This window comes from Dendropsophus ebraccatus, chromosome 9 (assembly GCF_027789765.1).
Source record: "Dendropsophus ebraccatus isolate aDenEbr1 chromosome 9, aDenEbr1.pat, whole genome shotgun sequence".
NCBI lineage: Eukaryota > Metazoa > Chordata > Amphibia > Anura > Hylidae > Dendropsophus > Dendropsophus ebraccatus.
In genome coordinates this window covers 104119565-104143055 of record NC_091462.1, presented here as the reverse complement: position 1 = coordinate 104143055, position 23491 = coordinate 104119565, and the positions used below count along the sequence as shown (strand labels likewise).

The window sequence follows — 23491 nt, the reverse complement described above, 5'->3', positions numbered from 1 at the left end:
CACTCAGCATAGACAGTATAGAAACAATGACAGCAGCGGAGAGCTGGTGGCCCAGGAACAGGCAGCTGCGGCACAGTGGGACAGGTAAGTATATATCACTGCAATGTCTTCTGCAACCCCGGCAGGATCGCTATATATCAATTTATCCTGGGCAACCCCTTTAAGAAAAGAAAATTGACAAGAATTTTTTATATTGATGACGATCCCAACTCTTATTCATTCATTTTATTAGAATTTCATCCTTTAATAGTAATTTTTAATTTGTGATTACAATCTTTTACATAAACTTTTTTTTTTTTTTTTGCTGAGATTTTCTCAGACAAGTTGAGCCTTCCTTTATCGGAGAACAACATGGAGTGACCAGACCTCAACTGGGATGAATAGTTTGTTGGGTCTGGTGTACTGGGACCTTCTCTGATGCTTTTGGCTCCATCTATGGATCATGTTCTCTTGTATTTGCATTGGAAGAGCAAAGTGCATCGTGCTTCATGTCTCCTTCATACAGTATGTGGGACAAGTCCATCCATGGTGGTTAAGGATTTCGGGGATGTGGAGGTTTCTATACCATTTGATCTATTACTGTCTTGTTTTCGTTATACCTCTTGGTGTCTACTCTTCGTCCACATGGTAAAGTTACCTGTTTCCCATTACCTTATGTCCTTTCCAAAAATTTCCTTTTTAATGGTTTCCACTTACCCTACTCCCAGTGAAAGTCTTGCCCAACAGTTTCATAGAACTTAATGTTATGGGGTCTATAGAATTCTCGTAACTGTTCTATATCCTCAGTGTTGATCTGTACATGAGCCCGACCTTTAGATTTGCCCAAACATCGTGGTGCTCCTCCACCGCCAGGCTTTTTGAGACAAGGAAAACCCTTAGTCTTGTTAAAGTAGAAATGTTTCTCTGTAACCAGACGTTTGAGGCCAAGGAAGTCCTGTACTCTTGCCATCTCCCCGGCTGGATCTGTGATAAGACGTTCTCCACTTACAAAGTGCATTTGGGATATTGGGAAATGACTAAGCCAGGGCTGCAGATGTAACGCATAGAGTCCGATCCGGATGGCGTTCCAGGAAGTGTCCACCTCCCCACTTGTCCTATTGAGGAAGGCGAGTTCGCTGAAGCTGGGGATGTCCGGTTTCTTGGAAAGAGTCTGAGTGTAATCAGAGATTGCCCGAGTCACAGGATTACGGACTACAACTATCAGCTTAACTCTAGGTGACATGTGTGAAATCCGACGAGGGGCTTCCCGTGTCACAAAGTAGCTGGGGGTCTTCTCCACAGTAATCTGGTGATCCAGGGATCGAGGCATCAAGTTTCTATTTTTAAAGAGAGGAAAATTGAAATATTAAAATCCTTGAAAAATACTTGAACGTTATTGACAAAGTATTTATACATCTGTCTCATGACCCAGAATGTGCATAGTAGGGGGATCTTACGTCTCATATTCCGCCCCTATATCTATATTTTGGATCGTTCCTCTTCTGGTCAGTTACAATAATACTAGATAGAGACAGCACTTCGATTAGAGGTTGACTCTCGTGAGGATCACCAGATCACCCTTGGTTCAACTTTTCAAGTTTAGAATTGGCAATGTTCTCTAAATCCAAAGTTAGATGTGGTCCTAGGGCTGCCAGAAAAACATGGATACATCCTATAGCTAAGTCCAGGACTTCCTAGGACGGCATCCAACTTCTTCAGGGGCCGAGAGTCAAATGACCAACGTTCTGGTTGGGAGCAACCAAAGGGAAATAAAAGGGAATGTGGTCACATTTAAACCTTAAAATAGTTCAGTGTACAGTATTAGTAACTGTACTCACTGTATATACTGACAGCAGCTCCCTGTGTACTCACTGTATATACTGATAGCAGCTCCCTGTGTACTCACTGTATATACTGACAGCAGCTCCCTGTGTACTCACTGTATATACTGACAGCAGCTTCCTGTGTACTCACTGTATATACTGACAGCAGCTCCCTGTGTACTCACTGTATATACTGACAGCAGCTCCCTGTGTACTCACTGTATATACTGACAGCAGCTCCCTGTGTACTCACTGTATATACTGACAGCAGCTCCCTGTGTACTCACTGTATATACTGACAGCAGCTCCCTGTGTACTCACTGTATATACTGACAGCAGCTCCCTGTGTACTCACTGTATATACTGACAGCAGCTCCCTGTGTACTCACTGTATATACTGACAGCAGCTCCCTGTGTACTCACTGTATATACTGACAGCAGCTCTCTGTGTTCTCCCTGTATATACTGACAGCAGCTCCCTGTGTACTCACTGTATATACTGACAGCAGCTCCCTGTGTACCTGATAGAACTACCAGGCTCCTCTCCTCCAGGCTGTGCTGCTCTGCTCTATACTGAGGCTGTCTATAGTGCCTCCAGTGCACCCAGTGTCCACCACTGAACCTGTATATACCTATGGAGGTCAGTGAGGGCGGGGCATGGTCACATACTCCTCCATGTCGGCCATCTTATGGACAGACTCACCACAGAGCAGGACAGCACAGCCTGGAGGAGGGGTGTCTGATGGTAGTTCTATGAGGTACACAGGGAGTCAGTAAGTGCTGTAAATACACTTACTAATACTATACACTGAACAATTTTACTATAAAGTGGCCAACCCCCTTTAAGTTTCTGAGACCTCAATCACAAATTCACTCTTGATCGATTTCCGGCAACTGTTCTGCGATTGAAAAAATCTGCAGGTCACAATGCGACCACTTTTCTTTTCATAAGCTTCAATGAGTGACACCTCTATAGCACTGGTGTCAAACTCAGGCCCTGCAGCCGTTGCAAAACTACAATTCCCATCACCCCTGGACAGCCTAAAGCTTGATGGGAATTGTAGTTTTGTAACAGCTGGAGGACCTAAGTTTAAAACTCCTGCTCCAGCTTGGTCACAGTTTTGGGTTTCCGATCACATGACCGGTCATCACTTTATCCATTGCACCCAACGGGGGCTGCAAGATGGTCCTCAACAGGTTAATAATAAACCCTGATGAAGAAGACGTTTAGGGCTCCGTATCCGTGTGCTACTCAGACACAAGATAGGAGCGGCTGGGCTTTGTTCCTGCCAGTGACAGCTGCTCGCACCCATGACTTAGGCTAGCCCTAATTAATCAAACCTCTGCCAGTCTGCCACCCGAGAAGGAGAATTTCAGTACATAAAGCCCTCTTAGCACCCGACGGAGCTGGAAATCATTAAAACCGACAGAGACTCCACTATAGATGCGGGTGCTGCCATCTACTACCCCAGTCTCTGCCTAACGGAGACAGGCATTTATGTGCAGTTAATTTGTCTCAAAGTAATTAATCTGAGGTGAAATTCCAACCCAGATAAAGCAAGCTACATTCATTAAAAACCCTCATAATAAGCTACAGCTGCTGCAATTATTTCCTAATCAAAAGCTTGTCGGGATGAAGATTTATCCGTGTACGGCGCAAGAAGCAGACTGGAAATTACCGCAGCCGCTCATGTGAAGCCGGCAGCCGGGACCGTGTTTGCTTTCTCTGCTTGAGCGCCCCTAAAAAACGGGGATGTTGCTGATCCTTCTTCACAAGTGAGGAGGTGGACTAAATAAGGCGGCTAGTCCCTGAGGACCGCCATGCCACTCAGATGTGTTAAAGGGGACCTGTCGCTGTGAAAATGTAACCGCATCAGGTGACGGAGCTGAGCGGACTGATAACTCAGTAGTCCTCTGGCTCTCTCTATATGCACTCAGCCACAGATAGCTGTCAGATTAGGACCGCCCACTTGACTACTTAATAACTAAGTAGTCTTGACTACTAAAGGGGTACTCCAGCAAAAATCTTTTTCTTTCTAATGAACTGGTTTCAGAAAGTTATATAGATTTGTAATTTACAAGTCTTCCAGTACGTATCAACTGCTGTATGTCCTGCAGGAAGTGGTGTATTCTTTCCAGTCTGACACAGTGCTCTTGTGGTGTCCTACCACGGGTGTTACTATTATATACACCCTTCGTAAAAGCCTGTACTTATTGTACTTGTGTGGTGATGAAGTTAGTGATAAAGTTTCACCACTAGATGTCGCTGTTATAGATGTATGTGTTCAGATGCTGTACAGCTAAACTGTGTAAAGGGTTATTGTTATTGTAACAATTGTATTGTTATTGGAAGTGGTGTATTCTCTCCAGTCTGACACAGTGCTCGCTGCTGCCACTTCTGTCCATGTCAGGAACTGTCCAGAGTAGCAGCAAATCCCTATAGAAAACCTCTCCTGCTCTGGACAGTTTCTGACATGGACAGAGGTGGCAGCAGAGAGCACTGTGTCAGACTAGAAAGAGAACAACATGTCCTGCAGGACATACAGCAACTCATGAGTATAAGAAAGTAAAGCAGGAATTCCCAGCACAATCTGATGAATTTTTGAGAATTTTTTTTAACAGATCACACTATTCTTCATCAATTACACATTGATGGGATAGGTCGAGCAAACTTATCCAACTGTTTGGCTTTAGCAACGTTTTCTAAACCAGAACCCTCAGCATTTGACTCCTAGAGGCTGGAAAAGTTGGATGCCAGAGCTGCCAGGAAAACAGGGATACAGCCTATGGCAGCATCCAACTTCTCCGGCTCATGGAAGTCAAACGCCGACCATTTGAGTCTGGAGAACGTAGCTGAACCTAAACAGTTCGACAAGTTCCTTTAACGCCAATGAAGAACCATGACACCCACATATGCAGAGACCCTAGCTGGAAGAAGACAGCGCTGTACATTGTGTTGTGGCCATTCCGGGTTACTGCAGCTCAGTGGTCACTCACTTCATAGAGAGTTGAGCTGCAGTAACACAGCATGACCACTACTTAATGTATGGCGCTGTCCTCTTCCATCTCTGTTCACTGTAGGTGCTGGTGCTGTGTATGTGGTGAATAGCTGACTAGTGCCCATCAGATATTGATGGCCTGTCCTGAACATAAATCATCAATAAATCTGCGGGCATGGTTTAGAAGTCACTATATATTGTTTTTGGTGTCTATTGCTGTCTGTCATTTACTAAAAGTGGTTATTCAAGATTAGAAAACATGGCTGCTTTCTTCCTGAAACGGCGCCACTCTTGTCCTCAGTTTATGTGTGGTATTGCAGCTCAGTTCCATTGAGGTGAATGGAGCTGAGTTGTAATACCCCACGCAACCTGGGGACAGGGGTGGCGCTGTTTTGGAGAGAAATCATCCATGTATTCTAATCTTTAATACCCTCTTAAAAAGCAATATTTTTTTTAAATTATGTATTAAAAAGTAACCTCCAGTAGGTGGCGCTAAAGAAACAGGATCCTGTTCCTTCTGAGGGAGAATTAATTTGCATATCTTTCTTCCCAGAAAGCATTGCTTGTTTTCTAAGACTCCTTAAGTCAGCTGATGGTCTCCTCAAGGAGATGTTATATATCTGATAGTCAGTGTCATCCTAACCTTCTGCAGTCTTTTCCCTCTTCAGCGTCAGCCATCACATTGGGAGTTGTCGTCTTTGTTCACATCCAAAGCTACGTTTGCTCAACTAGGTAATTGTGCTGGTTTTCTGTTAGCAGAACGCAGTGCATTGTGGGAGGTTAGATGGCAGGTATCTAATTGGAGCTAAGCTGTTAGGTCATAGAACTGTGTGCGGGAATGTAGAGAAGCCCGAGACATATTCCAAGGAACAACAAGCAGGTTTTCTCTTCTCGCTTTGCATATGAATAGAGAGTAAGCAGATTTTATTCTAAGCTTTCTAGGTAAAATATGCAAAAGCTGTTGTAGCAAAATAAGAAATAATAAAAAAATAAAACATCCAACAGGCCAAAAGGCATTCATCCACAGATACGTCTCTCTGGTTAGGATCTTAAAGATGTCTTATAGGAAATGCCCATCATATTCGCTGCATCTGACCATACAGCAAATTATAAACTCATTTATTTCTTAACATTATATTCTGAGCTCCATTATAGGTGGCGCTATAGAGATAAGCCTCTTAGCTGCTACCACTGGCTGTGTTGGGAACTGCAGGGCTGCTTAAGCCCTGGCCCTCAATTATATACTCCCCTGATGTCTGTATGAAACATTTTATCATTAAAATAGACATTACACTTGGGAAAGCTGTCTGTGTCACTAGTTGTGCAGCTTCCCCTGATATCTGTATAATACATGTTACCATTAGAATAGACATTACACATAGGGAAGCTGTCTGTGTCACTATTGCTACAGTGGCGGCACAGTGTAGCAGGGAGCATGGGGATAACTGTCAGTTACCACTGGCTCTGCTACAGGGTGATGCGGCTGCAGCACTAGTGACACAGACAGCTTCCCCCAGTGTAATGTCTATTCTAATGGTAACATGTATTATATAGATATCAGGGGAGGCTGCAGCACTAGTGACACAGACAGCTCCCCCAGTGTAATGTCTATTCTAATGCGAAGTGTATTATATAGATATCAGGGGAGGCTGCAGCACTAGTGACACAGACAGATTCTCCCAGTGTAATGTCTATTCTAATGCTAACGGACATACGGACATGGAGAGAAAGGAGCTAATGCACCTCATACCTATGGCCTCTTGGCTACGATGTTGGTATATAATTTGATCAAACCATATTGCCTCCTGTACCACGTGCAGGTCCCCTGGCCCACATGACTAGCTAACGTATTATATAGACATAAGTCAAGGCTTAGTATCTATGTGTAGCAGTGCTACAGATATGTAACTGTGCTGGGACCAGTGTTTGAGCAGCCCTGCAGTTCCCAACACAGCCACTGGTGGTAGCAGGGGCGTTGTGTTGCCCCTTTACTGCTGACAGTCAATGTAAAAAGTACAAAGTTATTAAAGAAAAGTAAAAACAAACAAACAAAAAAACATTAAACTGTGATTGTACAATAATTGCTACCTCTCTAGTACCATCTGTTGGGGGTAGACAGTGTCTGACCCATTAAAGCGATATTGTTATTACTTTTATGCTGCCTGAACGACAAGTCGGAACACCCACATTGGCTTCTCACCAGCCTTAATTATTAGGTCTCTTTCTGGTTGGCTGGTGGGGTTGAAAGAAGCCGTTGGGGATCACCCAGATAACTTGTGATTCGGGCAGCATGAAATTGATCACAAGTTTCCTTTAAACATGGTCCCTAGTCATGTTTCAAATCTCTTTAATGGACATGCCATTGCCATTTACACGTAAACTAAACCATGCAAGGTTTCCTTCTGGTAGAGAGATCATTTACATAAACTTCCTCCCAGGAAGCACTGCCTGGCCTATAAGACTCCCTATGGCAGCAGTCAATCTCCACAAGGAGAATCAGTACAACTCAAGAGTTATCATGTGTTAGAAAAACATGGCCGCTTTCTTCCAGAGACAGCACCACTCTTGTCTCCAGTTCAGGTGAGGTTTGTAATTAAGCTCCATTCACTTCAATGGAACTGAGTTACAAAACCTGCACCCAAACTGGAAACAAGAGCGGTGCTGTCTCTGAAAGAAAGCGGCCGTGTTTTTCTAAGGTTGGATAACCCCACGTTTCTATGTAACACTGTATAAGGCAAGACTTGGGTAATAGGTGTTCTTGAGCGATGGATCTTATGATAAGACAATGATATTAAAGAAAGCTGGCTCTCTAGTGCCCCTACTGGAGGTAGCAACTCTGCAACGATAAGACCCAACTCTTTTCCTTCTGCCGGAAAGCTGATATTTTTCCCAGGCAGCCTTGCCTGGCTTAGACAACTGCCTATCCTGGACAACTTCTCTGTGGTCAGAATCATATCAGCTTCCATTAGATGGATTGACAGGCGTACATAATACGGGCAGCTTTAGTCCTAATACCAGTCCTTAGTCTTCTAAACCTACAGATGTCTCCACCTTTTTCTTTGGTTCAGTTTAGTTAAAGAAGTACTCTGGCAAAAAATATTTTTCTTTCTGAAAGTTATATAGATTTGTAATTTACTTCTATTTCAAAATCTTCCTCTACGTATCAACTGCTGTATGTTCTGCAGGAAATGGTGTTTCTCCCCAGTCTGACACAGTGCTCTCTGCTGCCACCTCTGTCCATGTCAGGAACTGTCCAGAGCAGGAGAGGTTTTCTATGGGGATTTGCTACTGCTCTGGAGAGTTCCTGACATGGACAGAGGTGGCAGCAGAGAGCACTGTGTCAGACTGGAGAGAATACACCACTTCCTGCAGGACATACAGAAGCTGATAAGTACTGGAAGACCTGAGATTTGTTTTTTTTTAATAGAAGTTCATTTCAAATCTCTGGCACTTGCTGGGACCAGTTGATTTGAAAGAAAACATTTTTTTTTTTTAGTGAACTACCCCTTTAAGCCCTTATGAAAGATGCAAAACACTTCTCTTCAAGGTTCTTGTCTTGTAATATTAATCATACAACGGTTTCTTTTATTTAATAAGTATATTTTGTTAAATATTCATTCTCCTATTCACACAGACTCCTCGAGCATACAGAGTGCTGAGGCATCAGGGGCTTTACAACCTCTGTGCAATGTGATGGGAGATGTACAGTACTGGGAGAATATAACTATTCAGGTTCTGCACAATTCATGTTTACAAGGAGAGACCTATTATATAATATAATAACCACCTGGACATGAAGTCATTCTCCTGTATATTTCACGACAGGACAGACAGACCTATAAGAAAAGGAAAAGCAAAGTCTCCCGGTGATGTCTACTATTGTTATATATCAGTTATTATATCATGACTGGGGTGATATGTCACAGAGACCCTGGAATCTGCAGATTACAACCTCAATCCCCCCGCCGGGCCTTGCTTACAGCCATCCTCCCAGACAAAGCTTAGGTTGGCACAACAAGTGTTGATGGTTCCAGACACAGCGTACAGACATAACATAGATATACACCCTGGGAAGCTCCTGCTCGTGCGCTCTACCATGAATATAGCGGCATTGTTCATAATAGTGTTTCTCACAGGCAGTGGACCAGGAGGACCTCAGGCCCAGCTAAGGTCTTCTATAAACTCTCTTATGGCCCAAAGATTTATAAAATAATAATAAATCCATTCTTGTCTTTGTGGCATATATAAGAAATAGTTAAAAAACAATGAGGGGGATTTATCAATGCACTGGTCTTAAATTAGGCCCCACCCCCTGTTTCCCGCCGCACACCTCTTAGGGTCCGATTACACTGAGCGATTTTTACCGATTAACGATCGCAAACGAGATTGTTTATCATTAACCTGAAATCGTTCACCATATTACACAGAACGTTAGATACGATCGTTAATTCCTTCTGATGTCAGAAAAACAATAAACCATGTGCTGAACAATTAGTGAACAAATGCGGATCTTGAGCGAACGAATGTGGAATTACAGCGAACGATTAACGATAATTTTAGGTTCAGATCTAAATCAACGATTAACGACATACAACCGATTTTTTGATCGTTGCCTGCAGTTACACAGAACGATTATTGTTTAAATTCGAACGGTTTAACGATTTTTCGCACGATAATCGTCCCGTGTAATAGGGCCCTTAGTAAATCCGGCCGTCTGGGCGCCTGAACCTGCGCACCAAATCTGTACCTGCTTCCAGGTGTAAATCATGATAAAGGAGGGATGAGAGTTGGCCACACCTCCTTCCCGCCTTGCTGTGCCACCCCCTAGCCCTCCCTGCCCACACATCGGGCAAGCGGGGTATACAGTAGGCGTAAGCCAGGGAGTACGCCTCTGCCGGACTTTTCATAAATGTTCCCCATTAATCTTATTTTAGGGTGCCTTCACACCTACCGTATCGCAGTAGAAAATCCGCTGCGGATCCGCAGCAGATCCGCAGCAGATTTAACTAAATGAATGAACACAGCATTAAATACGCACTGTCAAATCCGCTGCGGATCCGCAGCAGATTTGTAAGTGCGGATTTAGTGCTGTGTTCATTCATTTAGTTAAATCCGCTGCGGATCTGCTGCGGATCCGCAGCGGATTTTCTACTGCGATACGGTAGGTGTGAAGGCACCCTTAACGGGAATCTGTCAGCTGCAATTCACATTCCAAACTGCTTACACTGGATAATGGATGCTGAATAGTGATTAGGTAAAGGAGACACATGGTACCTTTCATATAGCTATCTGTGCTTCCAGAACATAGAAAAATGCTTTTATTATAAAGTAAGAAGAGTCAAAGAGGCGTTCCTGAGCTCTTGATAAGCGGCAAGATGTAACACCTCCTAACTCCCCCTCCAATCTCTGACTCTGCTTGAGGCTCAGCTTCCAGGTGTCGGTCAAGCAGTTAGGAGGGGCAAGGAGACATTCCAGCTCATATCAGATCAGGAGCTTGGGAAAGCCTCTTTGACTCTTTATACCTGGAGCAAAGACAGATATATGAAAGCTATCATGTGTCTCCTGGTCCTAACAGAATCAGTGTTAGCCATTTAGAACATGAATTACAACTGACAGATTCTCTTTAAGGAGGTAGAAATTCACAAAACTGGTTTAGTGTGGGATCATAGCCAAGAAAAGACCCTACATGACAACAATCTGACTACGACTACGTGTTATGATGATATCTTGTTTATTCCTTTGATAGCCATTCTAGTAGAGACAGTCTTCTTTAAGGGCAGTAGTGACCTAACTAAAGATCCTCACTCCTGTGCCTAAACACTGTGCCTGCTCCTGGATGAGGTTACTATTATGACATCCTTCCAAGGCTCAGGCTGTTCACCACCATGAGGTTTAACATTCCTTTATGAATTAAAAGGAGTCCACCATATCTTGCCTGCAACTTACACCTGACTCTTGAACCACCAAAGCTGTGACAGCTAACTATATGTATATATTTTTTTATTTGATTTATTTCATTTATTTTTTAATTTATTATTTTTTATTCATTTTTTTTTATAGCTTTTACAGATTTTTGCAAACTTAATTCAATGCCATGAACGCATAATTTAGCACTACAAGTCCAGACAAAACTATGAAAATTATGCAAAACAAAGCTAAACCTTGACCATGACTCATAAAAGAAAAATCCCTTGTGGAGGAAACCCGTAGTAAACCATGGTTTAAGATTGCCCTTCCCTTTGGCTTAGAGGGTTAATGCCAAACTGTTATAAATCAAATGAAAATAAAATTGGTATTGTCATCTTATAGTACGATATAGTACCATGCACAAACAGATGTACTATAATATATGCATTATTACAATTGCAAAAACAGAATCAATTGTAAAGTAGAGATTAAAAAAGGGGAGGGTGGGAGGGAAATGTTTTTCTTCAGATCTTCTTGTGAGAGAGAGGAAGGAAGAGAGAAGACAGGAAGTTATATCTATTCCTAACCCCGCCCTCCTCATAGCAATACACTAGGCATATACCCCTGCCTCTTAAAGCAGAACCACCTGTGCTTAAATATATAGCATTATACATTAGACAAGACTGCGGGGACTATAGGTCCCCCCCTCCCATAGTCATGCCCACCTTTGCTTAGACTTAGCCCTGGGGGAGTATGGGCTACTATTAATACTGTCACCAAAAACATACTTAAAGGGTTATTGTATTCTCATCTAAAAAAAGCTGTCCCCTGTTGGTAGGGGATAACATTGTGACATAGGAATACCTTCTTAAAGGGTGTTGTCCTATCAGTTGGTCACTGTGGGTCCAACTGTCCACCTAATGGGACATAGAGAAATGACTTGTCCAGAAGGGTCAACTACTTTAGGTCACAGAACTTGATGAATTAGCTCTACTATGTATGTGAGTATGCCAGGGACTTGTTGTTTGTAGGACATCCAGAGCATTGGTTGTTAACAAGATTTTTGCAGAACGCAGAGATCTTGCAAATGGTAAAAACTTTTTTTTATGAGTGATGGCTGTCTGCCATTGACCAACCAAGAACATGACTGGGATTTGCCATACTAATATGATTAGGGGAGGGTTCACCTTCTTCTATAGGGACAATGATAAGGCAGAGGGGGCAGAGGTTCTATCGCAGGCAAGGAGGATGATGAGGGGAGTAGATTATGGAGGCTGGAGCCCCAGGCATGATTGGGGCAGAGACCCAGCATATTGCCCAGCATATTGCAGAGCTGACTGGCGGTGCCAGCCGCCAGTCAGCACATCACAATGATTACCACCTGAGCCAATTGGCCAGTGACACAGGAGGCCGGCCACACACTCCGTCAGTGCCGGGAGCCGAGCGTGGCGGCTGGCTCCTGACAGGTCTGTTTTGCATCTCTCCAGTATAGTGATCCTACATGCCACCCGTTGTGTAGTGGTCGAGTAAATAGTGGTGTATTAATATTCCCGATACATTAGGTAGGACAAAGTGTACTATATAGGAAAGGATGATGGTGAGGGTCCCACTGTCACAGATTACTTAGTGCGTTGGAACCCTTTTAGAGTTCCTACAATCAAGACCACCGTAGCATATCACCACTTTAATAAAAATAGAAGATTTCCAGCAAAACGGTTTTTCAAAGCTTCTCTCCTCTCGTAACCTTTTCCCATCTCTCCTTATCACTTATCAGACATCTCATTTGTTTCATATCATTGAACAATATGGCCGTCAGTAAAAGTAAGTCACCTATCGATGGCGCTTGACTACCGGAAAGAGCATTTGGCAGGAACATTCTGATATTAATCACTGGCGCATTAGTCAGGAAGCCTTAGGACAGCACAAATCAGATCCACTGCTGGCAGTGTACTCTCCCCAAGCTGTGCTATTACACCGCTCTTCAGTGGCCTAAGTCAGCGCATTCCCCCGCTAAGAGTACCTTTCAAGTACTAGGATCTTGGCTGAGGCAGCTCCCCGATGACCCATCGCGAACAGCTCCTAGGCCTGCCGAGCACCTATCTGCCACGCTAAGGATATAAATCAAAGGACGAACTTGGGAGTGAGAGAAATCCGCACTGCTGCCAGAATCTAATCACGGCCCGCCATAGATTTTCCCATTATACCTCTGATCAGAATTATTGACCCGTTTGGAGGACAGTCTATTAATTACCAACCCGATGGATCTGTTTCTTTACTTTTCATTTTGTCACTGATCAACTCATGTCGTGAACTAGTACAAAGAGACTGCACATGGTCTACGGAGGAGGTGGTGGAGGAGACTCAGATACTGGAAGAATAAGTGGGATTCCAGATGGAGCCAAAAACCGCACCAAGGTTGGATGTAATAGTGGTTTAGCAGGTTTTCTAGGCTAATAAGATTGATGGCCTGTACTCAACACAGGCTGAGCGGTGGGGTGCTGACAGCCAGCACCCCCTAACCTTTCAGTTTCTTGGCGCCTGTATTAGTTCTAGTGAAGTAGAAGTAGACCATGGCCTACAAGGCCATCCACAACCTTCCCCCTCTGTACATCTCTGTCCCTCACGCATCCTACGATCCTCCAACGACCTCCATTTATGCTCCCCCTTGTTCGCACCTCACACAACCGCCTCCAATACTCTGCCCGAGCCTCCCCCATACTCTGAAACTCACTACCCCGACACATCCGGCTCTCATCCACCATCAAGACCTTCAAAAGTAACCTGAAAACTAAGGATGGTCCGAACCTGCCGAGGTTCGGGTTCGTATTAACCTGAACGCTCGGCATCAGCTTCCCGATGTCTGGCCGCTCTGTGCAGCGGGTGGATACAGTGGAAGGACCGCCTGGAAAACTGGGAAACAGGCTGTGGCTATGGCTGTATCCCAGTTCTCCAGGCGGTCCTCCCGCTGTATCCACCCTCTCCACGGAGCGGGCAGACAGCGGGAATCAGTGCCGAGAGTTCGAGTTCGTACGAACCCGAACCTCGGCAGGTTCGGACCATCCCTACTGAAAACCCATCTCTTTAAACTAGGCTATAACCTATAACAATTCTGAATTACATTGTGACTGGCTGCACTTTACCTCCTGTATCTCTTCCCTTACCTTGTAGATTGTAAGCCCTCGTGGGCAGGGTCCTCTTTCCCCATGTACCAGTCTGCCATTTAACTTACGTTAGGGTTCAACCAAACCCGAGTGTGCACCATTGGATTAGCAGTGGTGGAAGAAGTTGGATGTATCCCTAAGTCTGCCTGGAAAACATGGTCATCTTCAGCCACCGGTTTTTGTAGCGCTGAATAAACCCATTAAATTTACAAAAATTAAGTGAAGTACTTGGGTAACCTCTCCTTTAGGAGGGGTTTCTGACTTAACTTTAAGCGGTTGGGCACTTTCTAATAAAGTTCTTAAGTGTACGTCAATAGTAATGCTATGGCTCCTGTCGCTTAGTCCCACTCTCGAGATATAAGAAGGACCTCCCCCTCCTTTCCCCATCCCTCCTGCCATAAGATGGGACTGAGCACGGAGGAGCATGGTCACACACTGACGTGAAAGAAAAGATACCTTCTAAAGATGGCGGGGAAAAGGTGGTTTGCATTTCCTTCCTCCTAGAAACTGAAGAAACACATGAAATAAAATTATGCAACCCCCCCCCCCCCCAATCCAACAAGCCTTTTTGTATTATTGTGGGTCACAGAAACTAGAGGTTTCCTAGAAAAATTGATTGATGATCTATCCTCAGTATAAGTCACCAATATCACTTGGAACCCCTACCGATCAGCAGTTTCCCAGAGCTAAAACTGAGCAGGAAGCAGACAGCTCCATTAATTGTGTAGTGGCTGGGCTGTGTTACTGCAGCTTAGCTCCCATTCACTTCAATAGGAACTAAGCTGCAGTTACAGCCCCTGTTCTGCTTCTCTGTGTATGCTGGCATTGTGGCACTGACTAACAGCTGATCGATGATGGTGCCAGGTGTCGGCATCCCACCAATCTTGAAATGCATTAGATCATCCGTGCCGACATGCACACTACTGGTAAAATGTGATCTAATAAAGCTTGTCTCCTGTTATCTTATTCACCTTATGATAAATGATGCTTGCATCCACCCCTAAGGATTGATGCAATAGGAGTTGTATACATATGTATGCAGGGAGCTCCCCCTAGTGGTGGCTGCAGGTAGCTAGTAGTGTAACTGCAAGAAGGGGTGCAGCTTAGAGGTCCCCTTCCAGCATAGACCCCATAGTAGCCTTCTGCCCTCTCTCTATAATAAGAAAGATAGGTTCTGCATCATTACAGTTTAGTTTATTGTTACAAGGGTAGGGGCCTTTTCCTGACCCTGTAAATGTAGCGTCGTCCCGAGGAGTTAAATCTCCAGCAAGCTTTAAGGACTGCTATATTATAAGAAAACACTTAGCTACGACTTGGCGAGTTCAGCTGTCATGTTATAATTCATAGGAGTCCACAAGTCCTTGTGTGCCCTCCCTTCTCCGTTCATTCCCAGAGAACTTGGGAGGCAGCCAAGACTATTGCTTCTTGTTCTCTGTAGAAATCTATACTTTTATATATTGTTTTTTATCTTGAAAGGAGACGAAGAATTATGACAAGTCTTCAGAAGAGTTTGCATGATAAGAAATTAGAGGGAAGCTTCAGTGTAAAGACACCCGACAGATCATCTTAGAGGCGGCGTTATCAGCAAAACTGTAATATAATGGTATAATCCAGGGGTGCACAACCTTTCCAGGGGTGAGGGATGGATTATATTGTTCTATTTTAAGGATTCACAGTACATTTTTTCTGCACAGCCAGGTTTTCCTATTCACATACATGTATAGGGGGTTCGTTTTTTGTGGGATAGGTTGTATTACTTAATAGCACCATTTGGGGATACATATACACTACTGTTCAAAAGTTTGGTCTCAACCAAACAATTTTGTGTTTTCCATGAAAAGTCACACTTATTCACCACCATACGTTGTGAAATGAATAGAAAATAGAGACAAGACATTGACAAGGTTAGAAATAATGATTTGTATATGAAATAACATTGTTCTTACATCACACTTTGCTTTCGTCAAAGAATCCTCCTTTTGCAGCAATTCCAGCATTGCACACCTTTGGCATTCTAGCTAATAATCTGTTGAGGTAAGCTGGAGAAATTGCCCCCCACGCTTCTAGAAGCAGCTCCCACAAGTTGGATTGGTTGGATGGGCACTTCTGGCGTACCATACGGTCCAGCTGCTCCCACAACAGCTCAATGGGGTGGTGATCTGGTGACTGCGCTGTTCACTCCATTACCTATGATAGAATACCAGCTGCTGCTTCTGCTGGAAATAGTTCTTGCACAATTTGGAGGTGTTTAGGGTCATTGTCCTGTTGTAGGATGAAATTGGCTCCAATCAAGCGCTGTCCACTGGGTATGGCATGGCGGTGCAGAGTGATAGCCTTCCTTATTCACAATCCCTTTTACCCTGTACAAATCTCCCACCTTACCAGCACCAACCCCAGACCATCACATTACCTCCACCATGCTTAACAGACGGCGTCAGGCATTCTTCCAGCATCTTTTCATTTGTTCTGCGTCTCACAAACGTTCTTCTTTGTGATCCAAACACCTTAAACTTGGATTCATCCGCCCACAACACTTTTTTCCAGTCTTCCTCTGTCCAATGTCTGTGTTCTTTTGCCCATCTTAATCTTTTTCTTTTATTGGCCTGTCTCATATATGGCTTTTTCTTTGCCACTCTGCCCTGAAGGCCAAAATCCCGCAGCCGCCTCTTCACTGTAGATGTTGGTGTTTTGCGGGTACTATTTAATGAAGATGCCAGTTGGGGACCTGTGAGGCGTCTGTTTCTCAAATTAGAGACTCTAATGTGCTTATCTTCTTGCTTAGTTGTGCAACGCGGCCTCCTACTTCTTTTTCTACTCTGGTTAGAGCCTGTTTGTGCTGTCCTCTGAAGGGAGTAGTACACACCGTTGTAGGAAATCTTCAATTTTTTTAGCAATTTCTCGCATGGAATAACCTTCATTTCTAAGAACAAGAATAGACTGTCGAGTTTCAGATGAAAGTTCTCTTTTTCTGGCCATTTTGAGTGTTTAATTGACCCCACAAATGTGATGCTCCAGAAACACAATCTGCTCAAAGGAAGGTCAGTTTTGTAGCTTCTGTAACGAGCTAGACTGTTTTCAGATGTGTTAACATGATTGCACAAGGGTTTTCTAATCATCAATTAGCCTTCTGAGCCAATGAGCAAACACATTGTACCATTAGAACACTGGAGTGATAGTTGCTGGAAATGGGCCTCTATACACCTATGTAGATATTGCACCAAAAACCAGACATTTGCAGCTAGAATAGTCATTCACCACATTAGCAATGTATAGAGTGGATTTGTTTAAAGTTAGGACTAGTTTAAAGTTATCTTCATTGAAAAGTACAGTGCTTTTCCTTCAAAAATAAGGACATTTCAATGTGACCCCAAACTTTTGAACGGTAGTGTATGTTAATGTGCAACTGTAACATTTTGTCAGCAGCATGTATGGGGTTAAACAGCCAAGATCTGAGTTATCTCCATTGCCCAGGTCAATCACAGTCAACTTCTGTGTATGATGGTGTGGGGGTGCAGTTTCTGTTTCATCACTATGGCGTACATTCATGGAGCTGATCCATGGCAGCGGACTTCCAATGCTGTAGATGTATGTTCTGGTGCTAAGGTTCTCTGCTGGCACTGAAACACTTGATAATGGAGGCCACTCTGACAGTACTATTAATGGGAGGAACTCTGCTGGCACTATAAATAATGGGAGGAACTCTGCTGGCACTATAAATAATGGGAGGAACTCTGAAAATACTACTAATAGAAAGGAACTCTGCCGGCACTATTAATAATGGAGGGCACTATGCTAGCACTATTAATAATGGAGGGCACTATGCTGGCACTACCAATAATGGAGGGCACTATGCTGGCACTACCAATAATGGAGGGCACTATGCTAGCACCAATAATAATGGAGGGCACTATGCTAGCACTAATAATAATGGAGCGCACTATGCTAGCACCAATAATAATGGAGGGCACTATGCTAGCACCAATAATAATGGAGGGCACTATGCTGGCACTAATAATAATGGAGGGCACTATGCGGGCACTAATAATAATGGAGGGCACAATGCTGGCACTAATAATAATGGAGGGCACTATGCTGGCACTAATAATAATGGAGGGCACTATGCTGGCACTAATAATAATGGAGGGCACTATGCTGGCACTAATAATAATGGAGGCCACTATGCTGGCACTAATAATAATGGAGCGCACTATGCTAGCACTAATAATAATGGAGGGCACTATGCTGGCACTAATAATAATGGAGCGCACTATGCTAGCACCAATAATAATGGAGGGCACTATGCTGGCACTAATAATAATGGAGGGCACTATGCTGGCACTAATAATAATGGAGGCCACTATGCTGGCACTAATAATAATGGAGCGCACTATGCTAGCACCAATAATAATGGAGGGCACTATGCTGGCACTAATAATAATGGAGGGCACTATGCTGGCACTAATAATAATGGACGGCACTATGCTGGCACTAATAATAATGGAGGGCACTATGCTAGCACCAATAATAATGGAGGGCACTATGCTAGCACTAATAATAATGGAGGGCACTATGCTGGCACTAATAATAATGGAGGGCACTATGCTGGCACTAATAATAATGGAGGGCACTATGCTGGCACTAATAATAATGGAGGGCACTATGCTGGCACTAATAATAACGGAGGGCACTATGCTGGCAGTACTAATAATGGAGGGCACTATGCTAGCACCAATAATAATGGAGGGCACTATGCTGGCACCAATAATAATGGAGGGCACTATGCTAGCACCAATAATAATGGAGGGCACTATGCTAGCACCAATAATAATGGAGGGCACTATGCTGGCACTAATAATAATGGAGGGCACTATGATGGCACTACTAATAATGGAGGGCACTATGCTGGCAGTACTAATAATGGAGGGCACTATGCGGGCACTAATAATAATGGAGGACACTATGCTGGCACCAATAATAATGGAGGGCACTATGCTGGGACTAATAATAATGGAGGGCACAATGCTGGCACTAATAATAATGGAAGGCACTATGCTAGCACCAATAATAATGGAGGGCACTATGCTGGCACTAATAATAATGGAAGGCACTATGCTGGCACTAATAATAATGGAGGGCACTATGCTGGCACTATTAATAATGGAGGCCACTATGCTGGGACTAATAATAATGGAGGGCAGTATACTGGGACTAATAATAATGGAGGGCACTATGCTGGCACAATTGATAATGGAGGGCACTATGCTGGCACTATTAATAATGGAGGGCACTATGCAGGCACTATTAATAATGGAGGGCACTATGCTGGCACTAATAATAATGGAGGGCACTATGCTGGCACTATTAATAATGGAGGGCACTATGCTGGCACTAATAATAATGGAAGGCACTATGCTAGCACCAATAATAATGGAGGGCACTATGCAGGCACTAATAATAATGGAGGGCACTATGCTGGCACTAATAATAATGGAAGGCACTATGCTGGCACTAATAATAATGGAGGGCACTATGCTGGCACTATTAATAATGGAGGCCACTATGCTGGGACTAATAATAATGGAGGGCAGTATACTGGGACTAATAATAATGGAGGGCACTATGCTAGCACCAATAATAATGGAGGGCACTATGCTGGCACAATTGATAATGGAGGGCACTATGCTGGCACTATTAATAATGGAGGACACTATGCTGGCACTATTAATAATGGAGGGCACTATGCTGGCACTATTAATAATGGAGGACACTATGCTGGCACTACTAATAATGAACGGCACTATGCTGGCACTATTAATAATGGAAGGCACTATGCAGGCACTAATAATAATGGAGGGCACTATGCTGGCACTAATAATAATGGAGGGCACTATGCTGGCACTAATAATAATGGAGGGCACTATGCTAGCACTAATATTAATGGAGGGCACTATGCTGGAACTATTAATAACGGAGGGCACTATGCAGGCACTAATAATAGTGGAGGGCACTATGCTGGCAGTACTAATAATGGAGGGCACTATGCTGGCACTAATAATAATGGAGGGCACTATGCTGGCACTATTAATAATGGAGGCCACTATGCTGGGACTAATAATAATGGAGGGCACAATGCTGGCACTAATAATAATGGAAGGCACTATGCTGGCACTAATAATAATGGAGGGCACTATGCTGGCACTAATAATAATGGAGGGCACTATGCAGGCACTAATAATAATGGAGGGCACTATGCTGGCACTAATAATAATGGAGGGCACTATGCTGGCACTAATAATAATGTAGGGCACTATGCTGGCACTAATAATAATGGAGGGCACTATGCTGGCACTATTAATAATGGAGGCCACTATGCTGGCACTATTAATAATGGAGGCCACTATGCTGGGACTAATAATAATGGAGGGCAGTATACTGGGACTAATAATAATGGAGGGCACTATGCTAGCACCAATAATAATGGAGGGCACTATGCTGGCACAATTGATAATGGAGGACACTATGCTGGCACTATTAATAATGGAGGACACTATGCTGGCACTACTAATAATGAACGGCACTATGCTGGCACTATTAATAATGGAGTGCACTATGCTAGCACCAATAATAATGGAGGGCACTATGCTAGCACCAATAATAATGGAGGGCACTATGCTGGCACTAATAATAATGGAGGGCACTATGCTAGCACCAATAATAATGGAGGGCACTATGCTAGCACTAATAATAATGGAGGGCACTATGCTGGCACTAATAATAATGGAGGGCACTATGCTTGCACCAATAATAATGGAGGGCACTATGCTAGCACCAATAATAATGGAGGGCACTATGATGGCACTACTAATAATGGAGGGCACTATGCTGGCAGTACTAATAATGGAGGGCACTATGCGGGCACTAATAATAATGGAGGCCACTATGCTGGCACTATTAATAATGGAGGACACTATGCTGGCACTATTAATAATGGAGGACACTATGCTGGCACTACTAATAATGAACGGCACTATGCTGGCACTATTAATAATGGAGGGCACTATGCAGGCACTAATAATAATGGAGGGCACTATGCTGGCACTAATAATAATGGAGGGCACTATGCTGGGACTAATAATAATGGAGGGCACAATGCTGGCACTAATAATAATGGAAGGCACTATGCTGGCACTAATAATAATGGAGGGCACTATGCTGGCACTAATAATAATGGAGGCCACTATTCTGGGACTAATAATAATGGAGGGCAGTATACTGGGACTAATAATAATGGAGGGCACTATGCTAGCACCAATAATAATGGAGGGCACTATGCTGGCACAATTGATAATGGAGGGCACTATGCTGGCACTATTAATAATGGAGGACACTATGCTGGCACTATTAATAATGGAGGACACTATGCTGGCACTACTAATAATGAACGGCACTATGCTGGCACTATTAATAATGGAGGGCACTATGCAGGCACTAATAATAATGGAGGGCACTATGCTGGCACTAATAATAATGGAGGGCACTATGCTGGCACTAATAATAATGGAGGGCACTATGCTAGCACTAATAATAATGGAGGGCACTATGCTGGCACTAATAATAATGGAGGGCACTATGCTGGAACTATTAATAATGGAGGGCACTATGCTGGAACTAATAATAATGGAGGGCACTATGCTGGCACTATTAATAATGGAGGGCACTATGCTGGCACTAATAATAATGGAGGGCACTATGCTGGAACTATTAATAATGGAGGGCACTATGCTGGCACTACTAATAATGGAGGGCACTATGCTGGCACTACTAATAATGGAGGGCACTATGCAGGCACTAATAATAATGGAGGGCACTATGCAGGCACTAATAATAGTGGAGGGCACTATGCTGGGACTAATAATAATGGAGGGCACTATGCTAGCACTAATAATAATGGAGGGCACTATGCTGGCACTAATAATAATGGAGCGCACTATGCTGGCACTAATAATAATGGAGGGCACTATGCTGGCACTACTAATAATGGAGGGCACTATGCTGGAACTATTAATAATGGAGGGCACTATGCTGGAACTATTAATAACGGAGGGCACTATGCAGGCACTAATAATAGTGGAGGGCAGTATACTAGCATCAATAATAATGGAGGGCACTATGCTGGCACTAATAATAGTGGAGGGTAGTATACTAGCATCAATAATAATGGAGGGCACTATGCTGGCACTAATAATAGTGGAGGGTAGTATACTAGCATCAATAATAATGGAGGGCACTATGCTGGCACTAATAATAATGGAGGGCACTATGCTGGCACTAATAATAATGGAGGGCACTATGCAGGCACTAATAATAGTGGAGGGCACTATGCTGGCACTAATAATAATGGAGGGCACTATGCTGGCACTAATAATAATGGAGGGCACTATGCAGGCACTAATAATAGTGGAGGGCAGTATACTAGCATCAATAATAATGGAGGGCACTAAAGCTGTCCAGAACTTATATCTAAAAAGACTAGCAAAGATTATGTAAATTTTTGGTGCCCCCATGATGCTGTGTTCCCTAACCTGTGGTCCTGCAGTAGTAGCAAAACTATAACGTCCATCAGGTAGGCTGTCAGGGGATAATGGGAGTTGTAGATTAACCATTGCAGGTAAGGCAGGGTATAGGTAACATGACCTACAATTAAAGTCTCACCCATTAAAGGAGTAGTGATTAACTGGTGAAGTATCAGATGGTACATTTTTCTGCAGCACCACCACAGGGGAAACAAAGAATTACATAGTGCCCACTCATATCAGAAGGTTGTCTGTTTAAAGGGGTACTCCAGAGAAAATCTTTTTCTTTAAAATCAACTGCTTTAAAATAAAAAGTATACAGATTTGTAATTTACTTCTATTTAAAAATCTACAGTCTTCCAGTACTTATCAGCTGTTGTATGTCCTACAGGAAGTGGTGTTTTCTTTCCAGTCTGACACAGTGCTCTCTGCTGCCACCTCTGTCCATGTCAGGAACTGTCCAGAGCGGCAGCAAATCCCCATAGAAAACCTCTCCTGCTCTGGACAGTTCCTGACATGGACAGAGGTGGCAGCAGAGAGCACTGTGTCAGACTGGAAGGAATACACCACTTCCTGCAGGACATACAGCAGATGATAAGTATAGGTAAACTTGAGATTTTTAAAAAGAAGTAAATTACAAATCTATGTAACTTTCTGAAACCAGATGACTTCAAAGGAAAAGATTTTTGCCAGAGAACCCCTTTAATGCAGAGAAGTGCTAGGCCCTGATCTGTGCTGTAGGTGCTGGTCCTGAATAAAGTGGGATTGGGGGGGGGGCATCTCTATTCACTTAGGTGATATTAAACCAGAACCCTTTAAAGCAAAATACTTGAGGCGAAATATTCATGAATACTGATATACTTGTTCAAACAGGAGCCTCCTGTGAAGGACGTTATTGTAGACAGCTCCTACTCGGGCTGAATTGATAGAGCGGCGTCTCCTGCAGTGCTCTTCAGAGCCGGGATTACTCCGGATAATTATTATAATTACATCATTAATTAAATAATTTAAACAAACAAGATACAATGGGCACAAGAGCCGCGCTAAAA

At 43.5% G+C, this 23491-nt stretch overlaps 1 protein-coding gene across 1 annotated transcript in view; it reads right to left on the bottom strand.

Annotated features, from left to right (window-relative positions):
• Positions 1 to 212: 212 nt before the first annotated feature.
• The window catches only part of LOC138800449 (heparan sulfate glucosamine 3-O-sulfotransferase 2-like), a 32774-nt gene continuing 9495 nt past the window's right edge, over positions 213 to 23491 (bottom strand). The window contains exon 2 of the mRNA XM_069982119.1: positions 213 to 1316. Within this exon, the coding sequence (XP_069838220.1) occupies positions 698 to 1316 (619 nt within the window). The 3' untranslated portion in view covers positions 213 to 697. The remainder of the gene's footprint in view (positions 1317 to 23491) is intronic.